The sequence below is a fragment of the Platalea leucorodia genome (genome assembly GCF_965183815.1).
Source record: "Platalea leucorodia genome assembly, chromosome: 4".
In the NCBI taxonomy this organism is placed as follows: Eukaryota; Metazoa; Chordata; class Aves; order Pelecaniformes; family Threskiornithidae; genus Platalea; species Platalea leucorodia.
In genome coordinates this window covers 38,391,522-38,413,644 of record NC_138826.1, presented here as the reverse complement: position 1 = coordinate 38,413,644, position 22,123 = coordinate 38,391,522, and the positions used below count along the sequence as shown (strand labels likewise).

At 54.9% G+C, this 22,123-nt stretch overlaps 3 protein-coding genes across 4 annotated transcripts; 1 reads left to right on the top strand and 2 right to left on the bottom strand.

Annotated features, from left to right (window-relative positions):
* Positions 1 to 247: 247 nt before the first annotated feature.
* NPFFR1 (neuropeptide FF receptor 1) lies at positions 248 to 4,260 on the bottom strand (the record flags this gene model as incomplete). The annotated part of the gene is made up of 4 exons (XM_082308404.1): positions 248 to 1,063; positions 1,413 to 1,512; positions 2,345 to 2,641; positions 4,218 to 4,260. The coding sequence occupies 4 exons, from the start codon at positions 4,258 to 4,260 to the stop codon at positions 262 to 264; spliced, it is 1,242 nt and encodes a 413-aa protein (XP_082164530.1). The 3' UTR covers positions 248 to 261.
* Positions 4,261 to 5,472: 1,212 nt separating this feature from the next.
* Positions 5,473 to 14,030, bottom strand: LRRC20 (leucine rich repeat containing 20). Of its 2 annotated transcripts, none has more exons than XM_082311227.1 (4): positions 13,906 to 14,030; positions 12,597 to 12,746; positions 10,765 to 10,958; positions 5,473 to 6,067 (listed from the first exon to the last, which is right to left on the bottom strand). In XM_082311227.1, exons 1-4 carry the CDS (start codon positions 13,985 to 13,987, stop codon positions 5,849 to 5,851), a joined length of 645 nt encoding a protein of 214 aa, XP_082167353.1. In that variant the 5' UTR covers positions 13,988 to 14,030; the 3' UTR covers positions 5,473 to 5,848. The 2 variants fall into 2 exon arrangements, with proteins under 2 accessions (XP_082167353.1, XP_082167354.1); XM_082311228.1 differs by having other exon boundaries at positions 10,791 to 10,958.
* A 787-nt stretch (positions 14,031 to 14,817) lies between these two features.
* Positions 14,818 to 18,333, top strand: EIF4EBP2 (eukaryotic translation initiation factor 4E binding protein 2). Its single transcript, XM_082308388.1, has 3 exons — positions 14,818 to 14,996; positions 15,746 to 15,922; positions 16,007 to 18,333. The coding sequence occupies exons 1-3, from the start codon at positions 14,858 to 14,860 to the stop codon at positions 16,036 to 16,038; spliced, it is 348 nt and encodes a 115-aa protein (XP_082164514.1). The 5' UTR covers positions 14,818 to 14,857; the 3' UTR covers positions 16,039 to 18,333.
* Positions 18,334 to 22,123: the final 3,790 nt, after the last annotated feature.

Here is a 22,123-nt window from a genome sequence, read left to right as displayed (position 1 = left end):
GCGTAGCGGGGGGGGCGCGCGCGCGGCCGCGTGGCGGGAAGGCGCAGCGTGGCCTGGGCTAGCGAAGCGCTGCGTGGTCCTCCACGGCGTGGGAGAGCCCGTTCGCCCACCTTCTCCCCCCGTCCCGCCCCGTCCCTCATCAGCGAAGGAGCCAAGGCAGGGGCATGGCGTCGGCTTTATTTCGGTGACTCAGGACCCACGAGGTGGCGAATCCCCCTTCCCCACCCCGCAAGCCCTTGGTCCGGAGGCGGTCGCAGCCCTTCAACCGTCCCACGCAGGGACGCCGGCGCGGCGTGGCGCCAACGGCCCCGATTCGGAAGCCGGGGGCGAGTCGCTGGCCCGTGCCTGGGCGAAGACGCGGTTGCGGGTGCCGAAGAGGATCCCGCGGCTGTGGCTCCTGGGGGCGTAGGGCCCGCGGTGGCGATGGCGGTGGGGTGAGCAGAAGGGGGCCCTGAAGGCCTCCTGGAAGCCCCGTCGGAAGTTCTCGTTGAAGTAGCCGTAGATGATGGGGTTGGCGCTGCTGTTGAAGAAGGCCAACCAGTGGGCGAAGGGGAAGACGTAGACGGTGACCAGGCGGAGCTGGCCCTCGCTCAGCCGCCCGTAGTCCGTCAGCAGCATCAGCGTCCAGAGGGGCAGCCAGGAGAGGGTGAAGAAGAGAGCAACGATGATGAGCATGTTGATGACCTTGGCCTTCCTCTGGGAGACCCTCCTCCCCTCTGGCTCCTCTTGGCCACGGGCAGGCGCCGTTGACTTGAAGAGCTTGAAGGCGATACAGGCATACATGATGACAATGAGGGCAAGGGGGCCCACGTAGATGTGGGAGAAGAGGACGGTTGTGTAGATCCTCCTCATCCCCGTCTCAGGCCAGGCTTCCCAACAGGAGTAGAGGGGGTAGGAGTTATTGTAGGTGTCCACCATGAAGTGGTGCTCCTCCCTGGTGACGGTCAGGGTGATGGCAGCGGGGCACATGATGAGTAAGGCGAGCACCCAGATAATGGCGATGGTCACCAGGGCTTTCCTCAGCGTCAGTTTCTGCCGGAAGGGGTAGACGATGCAGCGAAACCTGTGGGAGGGCAGACAGTGGTGGCTTTGGGCACCTGGTGGGACGTCCCTGGGGAGGAAGGGTGGCCAGGACCCGGGGCTGGGAAGGGAGGGTAAGATGGGTTGCTCTTTACATATGGCTTTTGGTGGCAGAGATAGGTTGGGGCCTCTTCAGCTTTGGTGTTTGCAGCCCAAGGTGGGGAAGGACACCTTGCTGGGATGCCCCATGGACAGCTTTGTGGTCCTCCTGGAGAGCTGGGCCACGTTCCTGATGTCCCCAGGAGCTTTCCCATGATTGAAACCACACGGGACACCTGAACACACTGGGGGTGGCTTGGTCCCCGTGTCCCCACGTCCCTGTACCAACATACCTCTCCACAGCGATGGCCACCAGAGTGAAAACTGAGGCGGAGACGGACATGCCCTGCACCAGGCCGCTCATTTTGCACATGGCGTTGTCAAAGGGCCAACCTGCGAGGGGACACCATGGAGGCTGTAGATGCCTTTGGCTCGGCTGGGTCCATCGGCAGCTCCCTCTAGATGTCCCCATCCACCATGTCATTGCTGGGGGATGCTAAATCTTGCTCCTAAGAGGGGGCTGCATTTTTGGCTCATACAGAGATGGCCTTTAGCAGTACAGATGCTTGGAGCAAAACCCCCAAATTAGTGAAAAAAGATGGGTATTACACTTCTTAGAAACTCAAGGGACACAGTGGTTGTCATTTCTCCTACCCTTACGTAAGGCTCTAGCTGTTATCACGGGGGCTGACCTTGGGATCCTCGATCAGAAGGGCTTTCATCTTGTTTCTTGACCCCCGCTAAGGTGTTGGCAATAAATAAATTGCACCCTGTAATAAATAAATACAGACTCTGCCCCGTGCCCCAGCTACTGCTTTGGCTAATCTCCACCAACCATGCCAATGCTACTCTTTATCTTTGGAAAGGTTAACGGGCAGAGCTGACCCAGCACAGGGAGAAGATCGATGCAAGAAGAGGAGGGTTTTTTTCAGCGCTGCTTGACGGAGAACAGCTGAACTTTAAATAAATATGTAAATGCAGTGTTAAGGTCATACTTATTTTGCCAGCAAATGTTCAAAACCTAAAAAAAAGAGCACTTTTCCCCTAAAACAGTAGGTCTAAATGAAATTATGATACCTTTTGTCAGACGTGGTTGAGTGGCCACCACCTGCCCTCCTCATCCTCAGCAAAAAAAAACACCCATGGGCAGGAGTGGTCTCGTGTGGGGGACAGAAGGTGGGTGATGTTCCCCACCGATTTCACCCCCCTACACTGCCCTGCTCACCCGTGATGAGGTTGTCCACCAAGGTAGTGGGCATGCAGAAGATGCCCACCAGCAGGTCGCTGATGGCCAAGTTGAGGATGAACATGTTGGTGACTGTCCGCATCTGGCGGTTCTTCACCACGATGAAGCACACCAGGATGTTGCCGATCATGCACATGAGGAAGATGAAGGTGTAGGCCAGGATGAACATGGCGGCCACGGGGGAGGAGTGCTGGTAGTACGCCAAGAAGGTGTAGTTCTCCCTCAGGAGGTGGCTCTCGCTTGCGGTGGAGTTGGGCCAGCTGCCGTTGGAAGGGCCTGGGGAAGGGAAGGCAGGAAAATGAAGCTGGCAGAGGATAAAGTGATTATTCCCTTCATTTCTTAATGCCCTCAGAGGTGGTTTTTCATATTTCTACCAATGCCCAGCCTGGCTGTGACGTGTCCTGCTGGGATCATCTCAGTGCCCCAACAAGTCTCCTCCTCGTTGGGTTACACGACCCAAGGTACCGCAGCACCTCGGCTGAATTATTATTTTATATCATTATTATTTTATGTCATTATTTTGATGAGGAATTAAACCAGCCCAGAAGACACCCTGTTCTCTTTGTAGGGATGATGCAAGGAAGAGAAATCCATGTCCCGTCACCGCAGCGCTCCTGCCATGTGGGAGCCGTGTCCATGCAGTCCCCGGCACGGCAGACCTGGGAGCATCCCTGCTCCCGGGTGTCTGCTGCTGTTTCTCTTCATGCTTCTGTGGTCTGCAATTTGAGATCCCCTAAAATCTTCTCCCCAGCAAAGCTGGAGTACCCGAGGGAGATGGGCTGGGGCAGAGGAGACCCTGCCCTCCCCTTACTTATAAAGCAATAATTATACATAATTATGATCATTATCCGGGACCCTGAGAGCTTCTGATGGAGGGGGGGATGGCATTTGGTCGCTACAGATTTAACAGGGGGAGCAGGTCTGGGCAGCACCCCCCCGCGGGTTTCCCCAGCTTTACGCAGGCAGGGACGTGGGAGGATGCTGGGCACGGGCAGCAGCTGCCTGCAGTGGTGACGGGACTTACTCCGGGCAAACCCAGGCTGCAATTTTAAGGCAGAAAAAGGCATATTTTTGCTTTAAGGCTCAGCCTAACCACCTGCAGGTCAGTCCAGCTCTGTGAAAGCACTGCAAAGCCGCTGCATGGTGGGCGGCCGTATCATCCCCCCATCCCCATGCCGGTGCTCAGCTTGCCAGCCAAGATGCTTTTCCCAGCTGCTGGGACCACCGGCTTTCCCCGAGGCTCCGGCACACAGAGAGGCCCTGCCTGGCCTCTGTACCCTTGTCCTGGGGGCAGAATTCGGCCAACACATTTCCAGCGGGGCTTCAGAAAGGGGTTTGCAGCACCAGTATGGGAGAAGGAGCGAGGAAGCAAGCACGGCTGCTGGGGCAAGATGCACCGGCTGGTCGGCATCAGGTGCAACCACACGAAGAGGCTTTTTTAGCAGAAGCGATAGCAAAGACTGTCATGAGATTGCCCGAAACCTGTGATATTAAGCCTGAAACTTTGCTGGACTTTATCACTTTGGGCTGCAATGTCTTGCAGCATTAGCGAGCAGTAGGTATCCTATGGATGAGGAATGACAAAAGCGAGGTGGAAGATGAGGAAAGGAAAATAAGAGGCTGCCAAGCTCCCGGGTCGGTGTGGGATGAATGGAGGCGTCCTCCATTCATCTCGGACGTGGTGACAAGGGGCCGGGGGGGACCAGGTGGGTGGGCGATGGGCCACTCACCTCCCTGCCTGGCCATGGGAAAACACCGCAGGGAAAGGCTGGGCGGATGGAATAGGGGTCTGGGGCGGGGCTGGACACCTTTTCTGGGGATAGAAGAAAATAAATCAGGTCTTGGTACTCACCTCTGCCGGTCCGGCTCGGCTCCGGGGGCTGCATCGCTGGCATGCGGGCAGGGGGGGTCTGTTGCCGGGGGAGGGGGGGGAGTTTGTCCCCGTCCCTCCCCCGGTCCCCCCCGCCCCGGGGCTGAGCCCCGGTGCCGCTTCCGAGCCCCGGTACCGCGGTGCCGCCGCGCCGGTTGCGGCTGCTCGCCGGCTGCAGCGGAGAGGAGGGGGGGCGGCGGGGGGACAGCCTCCCATCGCCATGGATACCGGGGTACCCGCACGGACCTCCCCACGCCTGAGGCAGCCCACGGGAGGGGGCAGCCCACGGGAGGCAAGGAGAGAGCTGGGGCAGGTTTGGTACCTGGGGAGGGTCGGGTCCCCCTCACCACTCCTAAGGTCCCCAGGCTGATGCTGGCACTCTCCTCCAGCTGATGGCTGGTGTCCCCAGCAGTGCTCCTGCCCATCCCGGGGTGGGGGGAAAACATGCTGGGAACCCCAACATGAGTGGGGAGGACCCCCAACCTCCATCTCGTGTAAATCACCCACACGGTGGGGAAAAGCAGCACGCTCCTTCGGGATGCTGGTCCTGGCCCAAAGCTGCTCTGCTTGACTCCAGCTCTTCCATCATTGCCAACATCAGCAAATCCCCTTTTACCGTAGTCTTTTACCAAAGTTTGGCTTTGGCGAGTCTAGAAGTCAAATATTTCCAGGATTAACCATTCATGGCTGCTCCAGCCATCCCCCAGCATTGGGAAGCTTAAAAACACAAAGGAGCAAACACAGGAGATCTTTCAATGGGGCATTTTGAGATAACGGCTGTGATTTCTCCCAGGAGTTTTTTTGCTGGCAGCCAGCTGCCAAGGGACACCAGCGTGCCTAGCAGTGGCCTCCCTGCCACCAAGGAGCCACCCTCCCAGGGCCGTATCCTGAGCCCCACAGCCCATTTCTTCCTTGGAAAGAAAACAGCACGACTTGAAGACCCGCACCACCCAGGAGGTGGGTGCATGCTTCTGGGGACACCTGTGGGGTGCAGAGTTTGTGGGGACCTGTTGACACTGGGTCGCTTTGATTCCCATGGTGAAAAAGCATGGGAGAAAAAAAAATTTCCCTGGGAAAATCCAGAGAAATACTGCTCAGGTCTGGGCAGAATCCAGCTGGAGGCATCAGCCTGAGCTGCAGCAGGCACCTGCGGGGATGTGCAAAGGGGCTTCTTTAAGAAGACAACCGATAACTCATAAATTTAGCAAATACAAAAGAACCCCCCACACTTAACAGGAAAACATTTAATCAGGCATTTGGCAGATTGCCATATCAGCAATTCAAGGGGGAACCCTTCCAGCCGCAGGGGTGTCTCCCACTGTCCTGGCCCTGAACCAGGGCAGCAGATGCTACCTGTCAGTGGCCGGGTGGGAGGGATGCGGCCGAGCATCCAACTCCCCCAATTTTACCCAAACCTTGCACCGCATCGCAGCTCCACTTCCTCCCCAAGCGTTGGCAAAGCACAAAGCAGGAGATTCCCTGGCTCAGGAGCTTGGCAGAGCCATCCCTTCGCAGAGGAGCCCTGCTGCTTGTGTTTTATTAAGGAAAAAAAAGAGGGACTGTCTGCCTCGCTGTGGGTTTGGGACAGAAATAGCGGCGTAGCAGGGACTGACCTAAGCCAAACCACTCTCGCAGGTAGTCACCCCTCGGGAGAGCTCGCCCAGGCACCCCAAGACCCTCTCAGGCTTTGGGGACGGGCTCCTCCGGTGACAGCAGCAGGTCGAAGGGGACGAGGGGCCGGACAAGCAGCCGCACCTCGGGGCTGATGGGGTTTGCCCGCAGGTTGAGGCTCCGCAGCGATGCCATCGTGGCCAGCTTCTCCACTGGCACCTCTGCAAAAGAGAGCACAGAGGTGAGCACCCATCCCGGCATCCACTGCCGGGGAATTTGCAGTGGCAGAGGGGGCAAAAGCTGTGGCAAGATGGGCAGCCCAGAGCAAACCCCACTCCCACTGGTCTCCAGGCTTTTATCAAACCAGAAACATCATCAAATAATCTTAAATTATATGACTATTCAAATGTCTTGGCAAGGTGCAAACACCATGATATTAAACATGGACACTGCCCTCCAGTTCTCCCAGTCCTAAAAAAACCCTGCTGGGGTGCTCAGCTGGTATTCAAAGACTTATTCCCTTATTTTATTCCCAGTGTTGCAATGCCCAGGAGCCCTCCCCAGGCTAATGGGAGAGCACGTGCTCTTTGCCCTTGCTGGACAGGCTGCAAAATGGCTCTCGGCCATCACCAGGCACCCTCCTATTTTGCAATTTCCATGAATTCAGGTGTTTTCCTTTAGAAAGGGTTTCTAAAGGAAACCCTTTTTACATGGAAAAAAAGGTGCCTTAACCTGCAGATCTCTGGATGGTCCCAGTGCAAATCCACTGAGAGCAGAGGAATGAGACCCATACAAAAAACTAACTATTAAGATTGTTAAAAGATGATAGATTTGGCTTTTGTTACAAATCACAATATTTTGGGCTTGAAAACCCGCCTGCCTGAGTTTATCAAGAACAATTTGTTTTTAATTTGGCCACCAAAATGACAAGAGCCTTTTATATCCCCAGCTCTAATTTTTTCTGCCAATACTTGGAGCAGAATTGCGGTGTTGTAATTATAGCTGGGCGGATGATTATGTGACTTTTAAACGATGAAACGTATTTTATGCTAGAAAAAGACTCAAACACCTTGGTGGGTTTTTTTCTTTCCCCTCCAGAGAGCAGTGCTATTTTCTGTAATACACGTATTTCTTAGCAGCGCGTGTCTGGTGGATTTGTTCACTGCTGCTCCTCCTATATCATTTTACATTTTTTTCCCCTTGATGCGAAATTTTTTTTTTTTTCGTAGATCTCCCTGTTTAATGATCTTCTAAGGCTACGCAGGGTAATAAATGCTCACTTTGCTTAAATTTAGGGGGCTAATGAAAGTATTTTAGGGAGCAAGACTTGTCCAGAGTGGGAACAGCCCAGCTCTGCAGCTTAATTCAAGGTAAGGAGTGGTGACTCATCCCCAGCATGAAGCGACAGGCAGAGCATGCAGTGCAGCCTATAGCTATACGGCACTGCCATGGGAGCCACAAACTCTATAAGCAACCCAAAGCATCACTTGCTGGCTCCCCAGTGAATAAGGAACTCATGTTTGAGCCTGAATTATTCATGCTGGCTTCACCAGTTAAGCAAAAAAAGGGGGGGGGAGGAAAGGCCTTTTCATAATTAAAGCAAACAGTAATTTTCTCAGATCAGAATATGATAATAAGTGAGTGAAAAACCTAGCTCCTTCAGATGAAAGCGCTGCTGAGGCATCAGGAGGTATCCGAGGAGATGGATATGAAAGAGCTGCCGAAGCATCTGAGGAGCTGGGTAATGAACACTAACAGCCCTGAAGGTCTCGCAGCCACGCATGGCTGCAAATTGAAGGCAGAAGGACCCTGGTCAGCTCAGCAGAGCTGATTCCCAGTCACGTTTCAGCATTACCCATGTCCTTTGGTGGCCACCAGCTCCTGCCAGCCTCCTCCAAACCTGCTGATGGAAACCCACTCACTGGCTCCTCTGCAACTATTAACAAAGATGCATTTTCCATGCCATTATCCCAAATTAAGAGTGGCTGTCTTTGGTGCACAGGAGGTGAAAAATCAGCCACAGTTGTCCCCAGCAGCAACCTGCCCAGCCTTGCTAGTGGTCTCCAGCATCCCCCTTGCTGTCTCAACATCTTCTGCATTAAACCATTAATCAAGGAATAAGGGAAAGAGAAACTGAAGCTTCATGCACCCATGGACTTGGGAGCTGAAAATGCTAATTTGATAACACTCTAATTAGCAGGGAAAGAGTTAAAAGCACTGACATTAATAGATACATAATTACACTCCAGGGTTAAGAGCTCATTGAGATGAAAAGGGCAGTTGGTGGCACTAAATGTCTCCTTTCAGAGCCCACAGACTCCAGGCAGGCATTAATTAATCTCCTTTTACTCCTGTTTTTCTTTAGCTGGAAAACATTACCTACCATCTCCAGCTCAATATGTCTTAGTAAGTGACTCAGCCTTCTTTTAGCAGGTGCTTTTAATCTCATTTGCAGCCCTGCTATCAGCTCCTTCAGCATCACTGGGAAGACAGACAGGCAAGACTAGGAATGGCACATGACTGTACTAGTACCAAAAACCAGACCAACTGCAACCTTCTTGCTGCTGAAGAAAGCCCCAGTCCTTCCCCAAACCCCTATCTGTGGAGTATCTTTCTCTCGCCTACACAGTCTTTTATCTGGAGCAGGGTCCTCAACTCGTTATTGGGCTGAGTGGTGCTACCTGGGTCCCAAATTATAAAAGGCAGCAAAATACAGCCTTTGCCCTACCAGGGTAGCTCTTTCCTGTGCTGAGCTGGCTGGAGGTATGCAGGAACTGCTTCTGGGGAGCAGCACCTGGATGAACTTTTGGATACCTTAAGAGCTTCTCCAAGGATGTGCCAGCTGTTCCTCCTGAGACCCTGTTGCCAAAACAGGGTCCTCAGCCAGCTGTAGTAGGTGAGTTGTACATGCATGCAGAAGGGGAAAGAGAAGGTGCTGTCTCCTACAACCTGGTCTAAGATCTCCTGGGATGAAATGAGTGTGAAAGGCTCAAATCTTACTTGGCTGTTAAGGAAAAACAAAATTTGTGCCAGTTAAATTCAAGCTGATGGCCTCTCCTTAACTCCCCTTCCCCTGTTGTGCCAGGCTAGTGTGGGAGGAAAAGGTATATATAAATACAAGCTCCTAAATAATATATAAAACTGTATTAGCATATAAAAGTGCTTATATATGTATAGATAAATGCAAACTTGTGTGTAGATGATTGACACCAAGGCTCATCCCACAGCCTGGCTGCAAGCTCCCAGTGTGCTGTGCTGTGAAGAGCAGGGAGCTCGGTCCTCATGCTAGCTCAGTGCTGAGCAAGCTCAGTCTTGAAGGCTGGAGGGCAATCCAGGAGATTTCACCATGGTCCCAGAAGGTGGAACTGGGGATGAGCTGCTTTTCATTGGATGTGAAGGACTTGAGCTGCTGCAGCTCTTCGGAGGCCATTGCATGAATGAACCCAGGAGGTATCAGGGAAGGTAGCCAGGAGTGATGCAATTACCCAAACTTTTGTTTCCTTAGCAAAAATTGGCTGCAACACCCCTGGCTTTCTAATCTCTACCTCTTCCCTTCCCAGAAAAAGTATAAAATAGGCTAACTGTACCTATTTCTGCAGTCAGCCAGCATTGTGCCCATTTCCAAGATATGCCCCTGAAGCATTTTAGCTTGAAATTGTGAATTTCTACCCTGTCATCATTTTTCCTGAGTCTGATAACAGGAGCTGAGGGGGTCCTGGCAGGAGGTGACTGAGCCTGGCAGCTGGGTTTTCTAGCTGCCCTCTCCCTCAGGATTAATTCAGCTGGGTACAACCCTTGCTGCATCCTTTCCTCCCTGCATTTAAGCAGGGAAAAAATGCAACAAAAAGCTGTATTCCCTTCTTGCAGCAGCCTGGTTGCATGAAATGTGAAGGAAATATGAAGTTTGGAGACTTCAACTCCTGCATCAAGTCTGCTTGAAGTTGGCCAATTAAGCTCAAAAAGTGATGGAGAGAACTAAAAGTGAGACAGGTCTCTCCAGAAGGTAAGAGAGAAAAAAGGCATGAGGAAAACTCACGTCTTTTGTTGGCTCTCATGGGAGCAATATTTAATGTCTCATGTTTCTAGAGGCATGGCCAGGAAGCAGCTGATGCTGTTAATAAAACTTGTGTTGCAGTTTTCCCAGCAGCAGCTGAAGCCAACCCAGATAAAACAGCAAAATTGAGTGGACTTGGTATTGGCCTCCCTGGGGATCTGTGTGGGCTGTGGGCTGCTCCAGCCTGGGCTCTTTGAAAGCTCAGTCCTGAATAAATCCCCTTTTATCTACGTGCAACAGCTGCCCCTTTTTGCCCAGCTTTCTGGGACTCCAAAGGCTTCAGCTTTGTGCATGAAAGATTTTTCCTCTGACTGCAGGGTCTGGGGGACAAGCAGCTCTTACCATTCCTTTAATTTCACTTTTTTTAGGGGATTTTGTAGTGTTATGGCTCCTATTTGCTCAGGTGGGCTTGTCCCCTTGCTTTGCCTGGCAGCAAACATCCTAGCCCAGCATCCTTGGGGCTGGGTTCTGCAGTCAGGTCTATTTTTTATTAAATTTGGTGAGTTTCAGTCACAGCTGGAGCTGCCTTTGAGAGCCATATCCCAGTGTGGTGTACAGGGTGGCTTGAATGGGGCTTGCTTCCCCCTGTGTCTGCAACAGCTTTGTCCCAGGAGGCAGCACAAGCATTAGCAAAAGCAAGCGGCTAACAAGGCTCTGTCTATTTAGCACCTCCCCTGTGCCCTTTCTGCCTGCCAAATTCATGCTCCTTTTGCTGGGTCACTAAGCCATCCCTCGGCCTGGCTGCATCTGCAGGGGATGGTGGACTGTGAGCAAAGCTTCAAGCCAGCATCCCTCCCCGCCCAGGGATGCGGATGGCATCACTGCTGGGAAGCGTGGTTGCCCTGGGGTGATGCTCATCCTCACCTCCAGCAGGAAAAGGTCCTTCTCACCTGTGATCTCGTTCTCTTCCAGGTCAATGGTCTCCAGGGCAGTGACGGCAGCCAGGGGCTCGGGGAAACGCCGAAACCTGTTGCGGGAGAGGTTGATGGCCCGGAGGTGCAGCAGGGAGGTGACCTCCTCAGGCAGGCGGTGCAGGTAGTTGCCTGCCAGGTTGAGCTCTGCGGTTTGGAGAAGAGAGGAGAGAGGTGGTGGGATGGTGGGGGAAAAGATGGGAAAATAAATGCATAGCTTAATTTACAGCCTCTGTCCCCCATGGGCTGCCAGGTCCAGCAATGGCATTCCAACTCCAAAAATGGGACTTTTCTGCTCATCTCCATGGTTTGCCGTCATACTTTTGCCTACTGTGAATACTGCTTGTAGGAGTGATATGTTTCTTGGCTTCCTCAGGCTTTCCTAATGAAACACGTGCAGCATTTTGCAAGCAGGGGCTGTAGAAATAAGCAATATTTCTTAGTGAAGTCAGTGCAATTCCCTTCCCAATGGACATTTGTCATAGCTTCAGGCTATTTTTCTATCTTCACGTGCCTGCACCCCTTCTGAGGTATAAACAAAATGGTGGAAGAAATGTATCTATATGTGAAAAATAACTATTCTACAGAGTTTAACCCTCTGTGATGCTTTTTCTCCCCGTAAAAATGAGCTGCTGTGGGGCCAGGAGCAGCACTCCTGCACGAAAGGCTGTTAGCCATGGGAACAGGAACCCAAATCCTGCTGTCCCAGTACCCTTCTCCAGTGACACAGGGCTTTCTGCTCTATAAATACCCACACAAGCTGCCCTGCCCCTGCTAATACCTGGTATTTATAGGTCCTGCCTTATTCAGGCTGGTGCAAGGGTGTCCCCAGCCCTGGGGCATGTCCCCCCTGCAACAGCCCTGCTGAGGCCTGACATGTTCATCACTGGAGTGACTTGTTCACTGGTGGAGCAAAGCCCTTGCTGGGAAACGAGACCTTTTTTTCACCTCACGGCTCGCTGTGCTGTCTAGAAAATGAAAATTTCCTTTGCTTGACATGTTTCTTTAGTCTAAGGGAGTTTTCACGGATGATGCTCCAGCACAACATGGGAAGCCTCCCCAGATACCCACCACAGCGGCACTCGTGCAGTGCATTGTATGAGCAAAATACTTGCTTTTAAAAGCTGCCAGAGCCCCGGGCACTGCTGCAGGGGCAAAGCCCTGGTGCAGTCCCCAGTGTTCAAAACCAGAGTGCTGGATGCTCTGAATGCTTTAGCATGTTTTAGCAGATCAGCTTCTGGCTGCTTTCTCTGGGGTCTGCAGGGACGTGTCCCCATGGCACCAACCATGCACTGACAACCGTCCCTGTCTCCTGCAGCAAGTCAAAGAGCAAGCAACCATCACCAGTATCTCACGATGGGGGCTAATTAGCCAGCAGGAAGCCAGCATGCTTTCTGCAGCCTGAAACACTCCATCTTTGCCATGCACCATTATGCCCAGGCTGCCTTTCCTGTCCTCTTTCCTCTCCAGCCCCCTCCCAGGATGGGAGCATGGTGAGTGACCCTGCAGCAGCCTGGCCGCTGCCGAGAGTGGCTGGAGGTGGCAGGGCATGAGTTTAGGAGGGTGGGTGAGAGAAAAACCAGTGCCCTTTTCCTGCAAGGACTGGAAAGGGTAAAGAAAAATGGATTTTTTTGGGGGGCTGAACTAGTGCTTGGAATGAGCTATGAGCGCAGAGGAGCAAAAACTGTGTTGGGGAAACTCTCTGGTGCTGTGCTGCCTCTGCAGCAGCCTGGGGGCTCTTTGCTGGGTCCTGGGCATTTGGAAGTGGCTGTTGCTGTCCCTTACCTCTCAGCTGGCTGAAGGTGGTGACGAATCGGCTGGTGAGGGACTTCAGCTCGTTGTTTGCCAGGGAGATGCAGTGGATTCCCTCTGTGACGCTCCTCATGGCTTTGTAGATACCGACGGGGAAGGTCATCAGCTTGCAGTTGGCCAGATCTGCCCCCGGAGAGACCCAGGCACCTTACAATGCACCCAAGCTGGGATGGAGCAATGCTCTCCATCTTGTTTTCCACCCCTTAATCCTTGATTTGCCCATTTGGGTGCCGCTACCCATGGATGCTGCCATGTCCCCTGCTGTACTGCTCTCCGTTGCAGGGATCTTTGCAATCACCTCCGCAAGCACCAATAGTTTGTTCCCATCAGCAATGCTAAGGCTGTTCTGCCTTAGGTGTGTTCAACCCCAAATCACATTGCATTTACCTCCATGCTGCAATGTCCTTCTGCAAACATTCAGCCAGCCTGTCCATGTCTAATAACTGCAGTAAGCCCCCTTCCCTATGGCCCTAATCCCCTGGGGAAGGTTAAGCATCACAGGGATGCTTCCTCCACTGCTGATGGAGATGGAGCAGGGTTTTCCCTGGGCATGCTCCTGGCTGGATTTCTCATGGTGACAGGCACTTGCCCTATGGCAAGCAGCAGGGAGGGAAGAGGTTTTGGCTGTGCTTCTTGCCTGTTGGCATTTTTGTTTCTGTGTTTCCCCTCCTGGGAAATGCCAGGGGATGGAAACCCTGTATCCTGGTCCCGTGATGCCCACCCAGGCTCTGCCCCCTCCCCAAAGCCATGGTGTGGGCTGCACAAGCTCGGTCTTCCCCCACTTATCGTCTTGCTCAAGAGGACATTGAGAGGCTGAGCGATGAAGCTCTGTCTCTCAGCGTACACTGGTTTATACCCCAGGGCTGGGAATCCAGCACGAATAAAACTGAGCGTCTTTCATCTCTCTCTTTTGATGAGCTGCACGTGGGTCTCAGATATTAGCTAGAAACAGCGAAATTGCAGAAAAACACAAATCTGACAAGGCGACGTGGGGAGAGGTCTGGCTCCTGCCATCGCTTGCAAAGGGGGACTTTGTCCCTGGGGCACATCCCATGGGATTATGTGCCATTGCTGGGAACCCACTCAAACTTTGGGAGGGCTGAGAGCCCTTTGGGGGAGCCTTTTCTTCCCCAGGGCTGCAGGAGCTTCGGGCGCAGCACCCAGAGGCGGGGCAGGCAGCTTTTTTTTTTAGACCATGGCAGTAAAAAATAGAGCCCTGCTCCCGGACACCCGATCCTTCTCTGGGCCCCAAGCAGGAGCCGAGCCGGAGCACCGGGCTTACCAAGGGAATCCGTTTTGTTCTCCACCGTGTCGTTCACCTTCCTGGCCACCCGGGCCACCGCCTCGCCCATCTTCTTCTGCATGCGGGCACCCGGTCCCGCCGGGGACGTGCTTCGGCCGGGAGGATCCACGGCTGGAGGGAGAAACCAGCCGTTCCGGCCTCTCGGGAGAAGGATGCTAAAAATAACTGGCGGGATCAGCGTTCCCAGGGGAGGGAGGGAGGGAGGCTGTGCTGGGGCTGGCATGGCCCTCGGGGTATGAGATTGCCAACTTTCCAGGGTGGTATGTTTGGGATATGGGGATGCATCCCCTTTCCTCGCTTGGGATATGGGGATGCATCCCCTTTCCTGGTATGGAATGTGGGGATACATCCCCTTTCCTGGTATGGGTTATGGGGATACATCCCCTTTCCTGGTTTGGGATATGGGGATGCATCCCCTTTCCCAGTGATCTGGGGCTGGTGTAGCCCTTGGGGCATGGGATTCCTAACTTTTTGGGTTGGTACATTTGTGATATGGGGATGCATCCCCTTTCCCGTTGATCTGGGGTTGGTGTGGCCCTCAGGGCACAGGATTCCCAACTTTCTGGGTTGGTACTTTGGGATATGGGGATGCGTTCCCTTTCCTGGTGACCTTGATCAGTTCGGCTCAGCCAAAATGTTTTGGCAGAAGGAGCCCTGGGTACGACGACGGGGCACCCCCCGCCGCACTCCCCCGAAAAAGCTCTTTTTCCCACGCCGGGAGTCGAACCCGGGCCGCCTGGGTGAAAACCAGGAATCCTCACCGCTAGACCACGTGGGAGGGCGCGGGCAGCCCCGCTCGCCCCCGCGCCTGCCCCCTGCCGGCGGCGGGCGGAGCGCGGTTGCGCGGCGGCGGCGGCGGCGGTGGCGGGGGGGCGATGGGGGGGGCGGCGCCCGCTCCGCGCCGCCTCCGCGGGGACAATAGCGCGGGGCCATGTCGTCCGCCGGCGGCCGCCAGCCCAGCCAGAGCCGGGCCATCCCCACCCGCACCGTGGCCCTCAGCGACGCGGCGCAGCTTCCCCCGGATTACTGCACCACCCCCGGCGGCACCCTCTTCTCCACCACCCCGGGAGGTAAGCGCCGGGCCGCACCGGGCCTGCGGGGCGGCGGCCGCGGGGCCGCGCCGGGGGAGCGCTCCCGCCGCCCACCCGCTTCTCTAAACCCCACCTATCGCGTGCTATCGCGCCTATATCGCGTCTATCTATCGAGCCAGCCGCCGGTTGTCCTTGCAGCCAGCGCTTGGAGCAGGGTTTATTATTTTTCCGGGGCATAACGGGGGCCCGGCGGGGGCGGGAGGTGGCAGCCGGCCCCGGCGGGACGCGGGCACCGGGGGCTCGACGCCCCGCGGGGTGCGGGCAGCGAGGGCTGGGGGCTCTGCCCCGTCCCGCCTTGGCGGCCCGGGGCCGGGGCGTCCCCAGGCGGGGGCGAGGGGCGCGGGGGACGTTTCGGGGCGCTGCATCCCTCGGCGTCCCCGGGGCGCCTTCCCACCCCGGCCGTGAGTTTGCCAGGCCTCTGCGCCGGGACGGCGGCGAGCACCCGGGGCCAGCTGGGACGTGAGTTTGCCAGGCCTCTGCGCCGTCCGGGGGCAGCTGGTACCCAGGTGCTGCCGGGGGTGTTTATCCAGCGCCGAATTATCGCCCGCCGTACCCAGATAAGAGCGGGCAGAGCGGCGGCAGCGTGCACCCCCCCTGCCCTCCCTGCCTATCCTTGGGCCGCGGCGGAGGTCCTTGGCCAGGTCGCCCGTCCTGCCGGGAGACTCCTCCTGCAAACAAGCGCTGCCGGGCCGGATCCCCCCCCATCCTCCTCTCATCCCCCCCGCCAGGCACCCGGATCATCTACGACCGCAAGTTCCTGCTGGACCGCCGCAACTCCCCCATGGCCCAGACCCCGCCTTGTCACCTCCCCAATATTCCCGGCGTCACCAGCCCTGGCTCGGCCGGCGAGGAGCCCAAAGCGGACACCAACAGCCTGAACCACCAGGAGGGGAAGCCATCCATGGGTAAGGGACCCCCGGGATGGGGTGGGGGGATTTGGGATGCAGGGTGACCCCTCTCCTAACACTTCTCCCCTTGCCTCCCACCAGGGGACGACGCTCAGTTCGAGATGGATATCTGAGCGGGAACCACGGAGAGGCAGCAACTCCCCAGACCTGTGCACACCCCATTCGGCTTAGCAGGATCCGTCCCGGCGAGGCGGAGGTGGCAGCGGTCCCTGCCGGCGTCCCCCTCCCTGCCCGCCTCCCCCCCTCTTTCCGGGGAGCATGGCTCTGGCTTCTCCCCCTTTGCGGGTGACCGGTCCCAGCATGTGCCGGATGGAGCATCCCTTCCGGATCTGGCCCTATTCCTCCTCCTCCGCCCACCAGCAGCCTGATCTCCACCAGGCTTCTTTTTAAAACATCCTTTCGCCCCTTCTGCCACCTCATGCTCCCCCCTGCAAAAAAACCCTTCTTGTTACCCCAAACCTCCCCAGTGCTGGCAGCTTGGCAGTCTGGAGCTGTGTCACCCCCTTTGCCCCTTCTCCCGGAAAATTTGGGCAGCCTCTCGGGAGAAGGGGGAAAGCATCGCTCCTAAACCAAGTGCCCACTTGCACGCTGGGGCAGGTTTTTTTTCAGTTCCCCTGGGACTTGCTGGCATTCAGCAGAGGACAACGTTGGCAGCCCGTTCCCTTCGGTGCTCCGGGTGCCTGCATCTCTCTCCTACCCGGATTTCTTCCGTCTCAGCCCTTCGACCAGGGGCTGTGTCCCCGACCCACCAGCCAGGACTGAGAGTGACGTAGCCATATGTTACAAAAAAACCCCTTGCTTTTATTTTTTTGGTACTAAAAAGGGGCACTTTACCAGCAACGCTTCTTTTTTCGGGCTGGGGACGAGCGCCTCCGGGAAAGTGCTTTCTAGTGCATTTTTTTTTAATTCCCCCCCTTTAAAATGTGAATAATACAGGAGCGAAATCCCTCAGCGCCGTTGGATGTCTCAGGAATAGCTGGGTGCCCGAGGGGGGATGTGATGCTGCGGCTGGGAGCATCATGGCTGCACCCGGGGCGCTGTGGTGGCAGGGTGCCGGCGTCAGTGCCGTCCTCCGCTTGCTTTTTGCGCCGGGGCTTCCTCCGGCCGAGTCGTGCTGCCGTGAATAAAGGGTTTCCGTGTTAAACTCCCTGCTGCTGGCGGCTTTGCCAGCTTGGCACGTTGTGGCCATCCTGCCTGTGCCTGGCATCTTGAAACCCCTCGGAGATGGGATTATTTTTTTTCTCCTCTCTCGGTGCAACTCTCGCCTTGAAGAGCAGCGTTTGGTGAGGGCGTGCGTGGTGGGGGACGCCGCGGCGGTGCCGTGTTCTGCCCCCCAAGCCTGCCAGCCCCCCCCATTTTTTTTTTTACTGCCTTTTGGGAGCCGTCTACAGCTTTGCAACCTTCTCAAGTGCCATTTTATCAGCCCCCACCTGAGTGCCTGCTCCATCCATCCTCCCTCGCTTGCCGGGGTCCCCCCTCCCCGGTACCCAGCCCCGGGGACCCATCGCCTGCCGGGGCGGTGGCTCCGTGCTCCGGGGATGGGTATGCCCCGCGCTGGCATCCGTGCTGCAGGCTTTGTGCACTTTCCGTCCGGTAATTTATTTCTCTAGGTGTGTTTGGCGCGGGTCAGTGTGGCAGCTGGTTGTGAGCTCCCATCTTCCACCTGCTTTTCTCGCGAGGGAAGGGGCTGCCGCTCGTTTTGGGGGGGTAAAAGCAAAAAAAACCCAAGGGAATGGGATGTCTCTTCCATCCTTTCCCTCGCATGGGTAGGGCTCGGTGGGATGTGATGTGAACATGTAGCCGGCCGTCGTAGGCGCGTGAGTGAGTGAGTGCAAGTAGAAATATGTATATGCGTGTGGGTGGGTGGTGATAAGACACACACAAATATATATATTATATATAAATAAATATATTTTCCTTAAAGCAAAGATCCTAGGAGGTCTGTTAGGCCCTCGGATCGAGGGAGCGGCAGGGGCAGGGGGCGAGGACATCCTTTGCGGAGCGGGGACGGCCACCATGGATGCAGGGACCCGGTGCCCTCGGCTCAGCGACTCGTTTCGGGAAACATGCTCTCCAAGCCAAAAAAAGAAAAAAAAAGAAAATATCCGAGGACATCTTAACTTACGGACAGGAGCCGGAGGGAAACCACTTTTTTTCTAAATGCCCCCTTTCCTGACCTCCTTTCGTCTCCGTTCCCCAACCCAGTGACTTTCTCCTGGTTCTCTTTTATAATGGGGCTCGGGGCTGAAGAGCAGGGACGGAGTGCCTGGCCTCGCTGGGGCAGCTCCTCTGCTAGTCAGGGTATAGATTTGGGTTTTTTTTACTGTCTCTTCAAGCAGGTATTTGGGAGGAGAAAAGCTCTCGCCAGTGGTTGCTGTTACAGTGAGATCAATAAAGATCTTGGTTCTATTAAATCGAGGTGCTGGAGGTTTCTTCTGATGGTGACTTAGGGTACAGGGGGGGAATTTTCCCTTCCCTTTGGAGCAAACTCTACCTGGGCTTCACCCCCCTCGTGGGTCAACCCTCCTTCCTTTATATTTTAGCTTCCCTCCCCCTCCCCCCCCAAATTCTTTAGGTAAGTTGCTTTCCAAATTTCCACTTTGGAAGAAAAGCAGATCCAGGCCAAGGACAGTAAATCAGAAGTGAGCTCCCACCTCTCGCCAGGCGTAACTCAGTGTTACAAAGAGCAGGGGATGGTCAAACCCAGAACCAACAGCGAAGGGTTAAGGGGGGGACTGGATTGCAAAATTTCCTGTACAGAAAAATCTGATGTTACCATAAAAAGGTCTCCCACGTACAAAATTGCTGAAAACTGGTCATTTATCCTGCGCCACCAGGTGTAAAAACCTATATAGACCTGGGCGTCAAACTTGAGAGGTGCCAAAGTCCTGCTTGGGACATGTCCAAGCCAGATTCCAAACGCACAAATAAACCCCTGAATTTAAGCTGAGCTTAAATTGCAAGCCCCCAGCAATTTCCCACATTGCTGCTAAATGCATGTTTGCGCCAGCCTGGGGGTAACCCCCCCACCAGTGACCCCTTCCAGCCGATGCCGAAAGGAGCGTACACCAGCACACAGCACCCATCCCCGCTTTGCGAGCGCTGGGCAAGTTCCCGAAATGTCAGCTGTGCTTCTAAGGCTGTCGTAAACGTGTTTTTAGCTGCTGGGGGCTGCAAGGCTGTTGCAAAGCCAAAGCTGTCTTGCACATTGGTGCTGGCCAAGGAGAGCAGGTGGGGATGAGCATGGGGGTGCAGCCACCCCCACCCAGGCTCCTCCTTGAGGGCTCTGATGGACCTTAACAGCCCCAAGCAGCCTCACCTGGGGTCCCCCCATGGCCAGGAGCACATTTAAGCCCAGCTCCTGGCCTGGCTGCATCCCTCAGTTCATGCTGTAGCCTTGGCTGCCCCATCTCTGCTGCTTCTGGAGGGACCCAGCCCAGGCTTGCACTCTTGCAGGGGGCTGTGCTGATGCAGGTGTGTTGCCACAAATTGTCCTGGAACAGGACAATTGTCACTTTAATCATATATGTATTAAAGTTTTAAACTCAGTAGCAGCAAAGTCAGCCTTTTTTTAATACCATCTACTCTGTATGGGGAGGAGTTAGAGCAGCAAAAGCCTTTTCCCCCCTAGTAAGAAGGGTGCTGTGGGGTGGGTGGGAGCAGGGCGTCCCCTCCCTCTGGCTGCAGCAGCTGGATCCTGGGGGCCCACAATTTTTGTGGGTGTCTCAGCAAATTACCAGCAATCCCCCCTTGCACTGTGACACCCCTGAAAGCGCATCACTTTGGGATGCAGACTCCGTGTGCGAAATACCGCAGCAGCATGCTGCATTCCCAAACTGCCCACGCCCACTTGGGTCCCACGGGTGAAGCTGTGAGGATGACACCAAGGGTGCTGCTGACCTGGGTTTGGGGGGGCCCCTTGTGTACCCCAGCTTGGCGGCAGCTGGCGTGGTCCTGCCGTGACCTCCCGTGGATGCGGGTGCATATTGCAGCAGCAGCTCCGCTCCGCTGGGAGCCCGGGGAAGAGCTGTCACATCGTGCTGTTACCTGGGTCATTATTAAATTATAATTATCAAATTATTTTTATGACTATACTCTTGCTTCTCACGCTTCTCTCCAGCCTGATCCTGAGTAAAAAAGTGGGATGGAGGAGGAGCGGTGCAGAAGGCAGCTGGTGCAGAGGGTGCATGTTGCACAGCTGCTCCCTCCTGCAGTTTCTCCCCAAATTCTAGCTCTGTGGGTTGTTTCTTACCTGAAGTCTCTGTTAAGGGGGTGCCTAAATCCTGTTGGGGCAAAAAAATCCAGAGGAAAGCTGTGTTGCTTGGAAACAGGCAGCAAGGCTTTTTAAAAAATAAAAGAAAAGAAAAATAAAACATTTTTCCTTCCACTGCTGAATGGGAGCAGTGGATCGTGGGTTGCTCTTTTTTATTTCTGAAATGTTAGCAAATTTTGAAGCGTGTGTACAGAGGAGAGGAACAAGATGAAAAAAAATGCTGACGAGGCGTTTGGGAGCTCCCCTCTTCTGGGTTTGGCTTCGCTCGTGCGATGCCAAGCTTAGGGGAGCGATAACTGTTTTCCTCCCAAATTTTTGGGTACCTTTTTTTTAATCCTGGCTTACAAAGCCCCTGCAGCAAGGTGCACGTGCGTGGGGAGCCCTGGCTTTTGGTGCACTCCTTAGGGCAGGGGGAGTTTCTAGATGCCTATTTTGGAGCTAAAAATGGAGAATTAAAAAAAAAAATGATAAGATTTCAGTCTAGGACTGAAGCTCTTAATTGATAGTGAGCTGTAAATGAACATAAGCAGGGTAATTCCACATGCAGCAGGGTGAATGAAACCTTGGTTGGATTTATAGCTCTTGATTTGAGTTTTAAACTGGAGGAGCTGCTGTCGGTGCATGTGGCTCTGCTGGGGTCTGCCCTGTGGCATTCGACTGTAAATTTAGGCAGAATAGAGGGTATTTCAGCTGAGCCAAAGGCCGGGAGCCTGGCTAGTGTCTAGGCTCCCGATTAACAAACTTTCCAGCCCTACTTTCCAGCCGTTACCATTTTCGGACTGCCTCCGGGCTCCGTTTACATTCCTGGCCCTCCTTCCCAGTGCCGGTGAACACGTTAATGCCATTTTTCTCTTTTTCCTTCGGCCTGTTGGTGTCCTATAAACATTTATTTGGCGGTGCCTCCCGGAGCAGTGCGGTGGCTGGGGATGGTGCTGGGTGTGAGCAAGGCTGTAGCGCCAGGGCCTTGGGGTCTCTGAGGGAGGTGGGGCTGGGGTCCCCCAAGTGAAATGGGGGAAGGCAGCTGGGAGCTGAAGGAATTGGGTTTTAATGGATTAGCTAAAATAGCATCTTTCCGCAGCAGCAGAATAAGCGCAATGCCTGTTGGCAAGGAGGGAAGCCTGAAGTCATCTCGTGGCTTTACTCTGTGCTGTGATGGAAACCAGCAGAAGATGAGCAGACCTTGATGCGGAGCCGTCGCAGGAACCCACCACGGTGCCTGTACGTGCTGGGGAGCAGCCGGGTGGGCGGCAGCCTTATTTCCCCAGGCATTTGAGTGGCCCAAGCAGGGAGGGATTGCTCTGAGACTTGGGGGCCTGCAGCTACCCTGATGTTTCAGAGGATGCCTCCAGGTCTACGCTCTCTCCACCATGCCCCAAAAGCCTCCCACAAGGTGGGAAGACCAAGCGCGGAGGCTCTGCAGATGGCTTGCTTCTAGGCCAGGCTGCTGTAACCAGCTGTGTCTGGGTCTGTGAAAGGGATGCTACGTATCCAGCTCCGCTTAGGGCAGCTTCTTCTCACCCTACCTGTAGTTAAGAGCCCTGGGTCCTGCCTGTCCAACAGTGTGGGGGAGAGAGGATGTGCTGGGGCTGGGCGTGGGGGGTCCATCTCCAGCAGGCTGCCAGGAGGCTTAAAATTAGCAGAAAGCGTAGATTCCTCTGTAAGCTTCAGCTCTCAGCCTGCTTTTAAAAGTTGTGCTGGACCTTTACTTTCCCCATGTGAGTTTGGGGAGCAATCCCTGTTGGCGTGATAAAGCAGGGGGGCAGGGGCTCCCTGCAGGCTGTTTCACACCAATCCCAGCTTGGATCCAGCAGCATCCCTTGCCCTGGCTCCCATCACACACATCCTTCCATTTCTCTCTCCCATTTCTGGGGAGGAAAAGGGCATTTTTTGGCTTCAAGAGGTGCACTCAGTGCCTTGATGCTCCC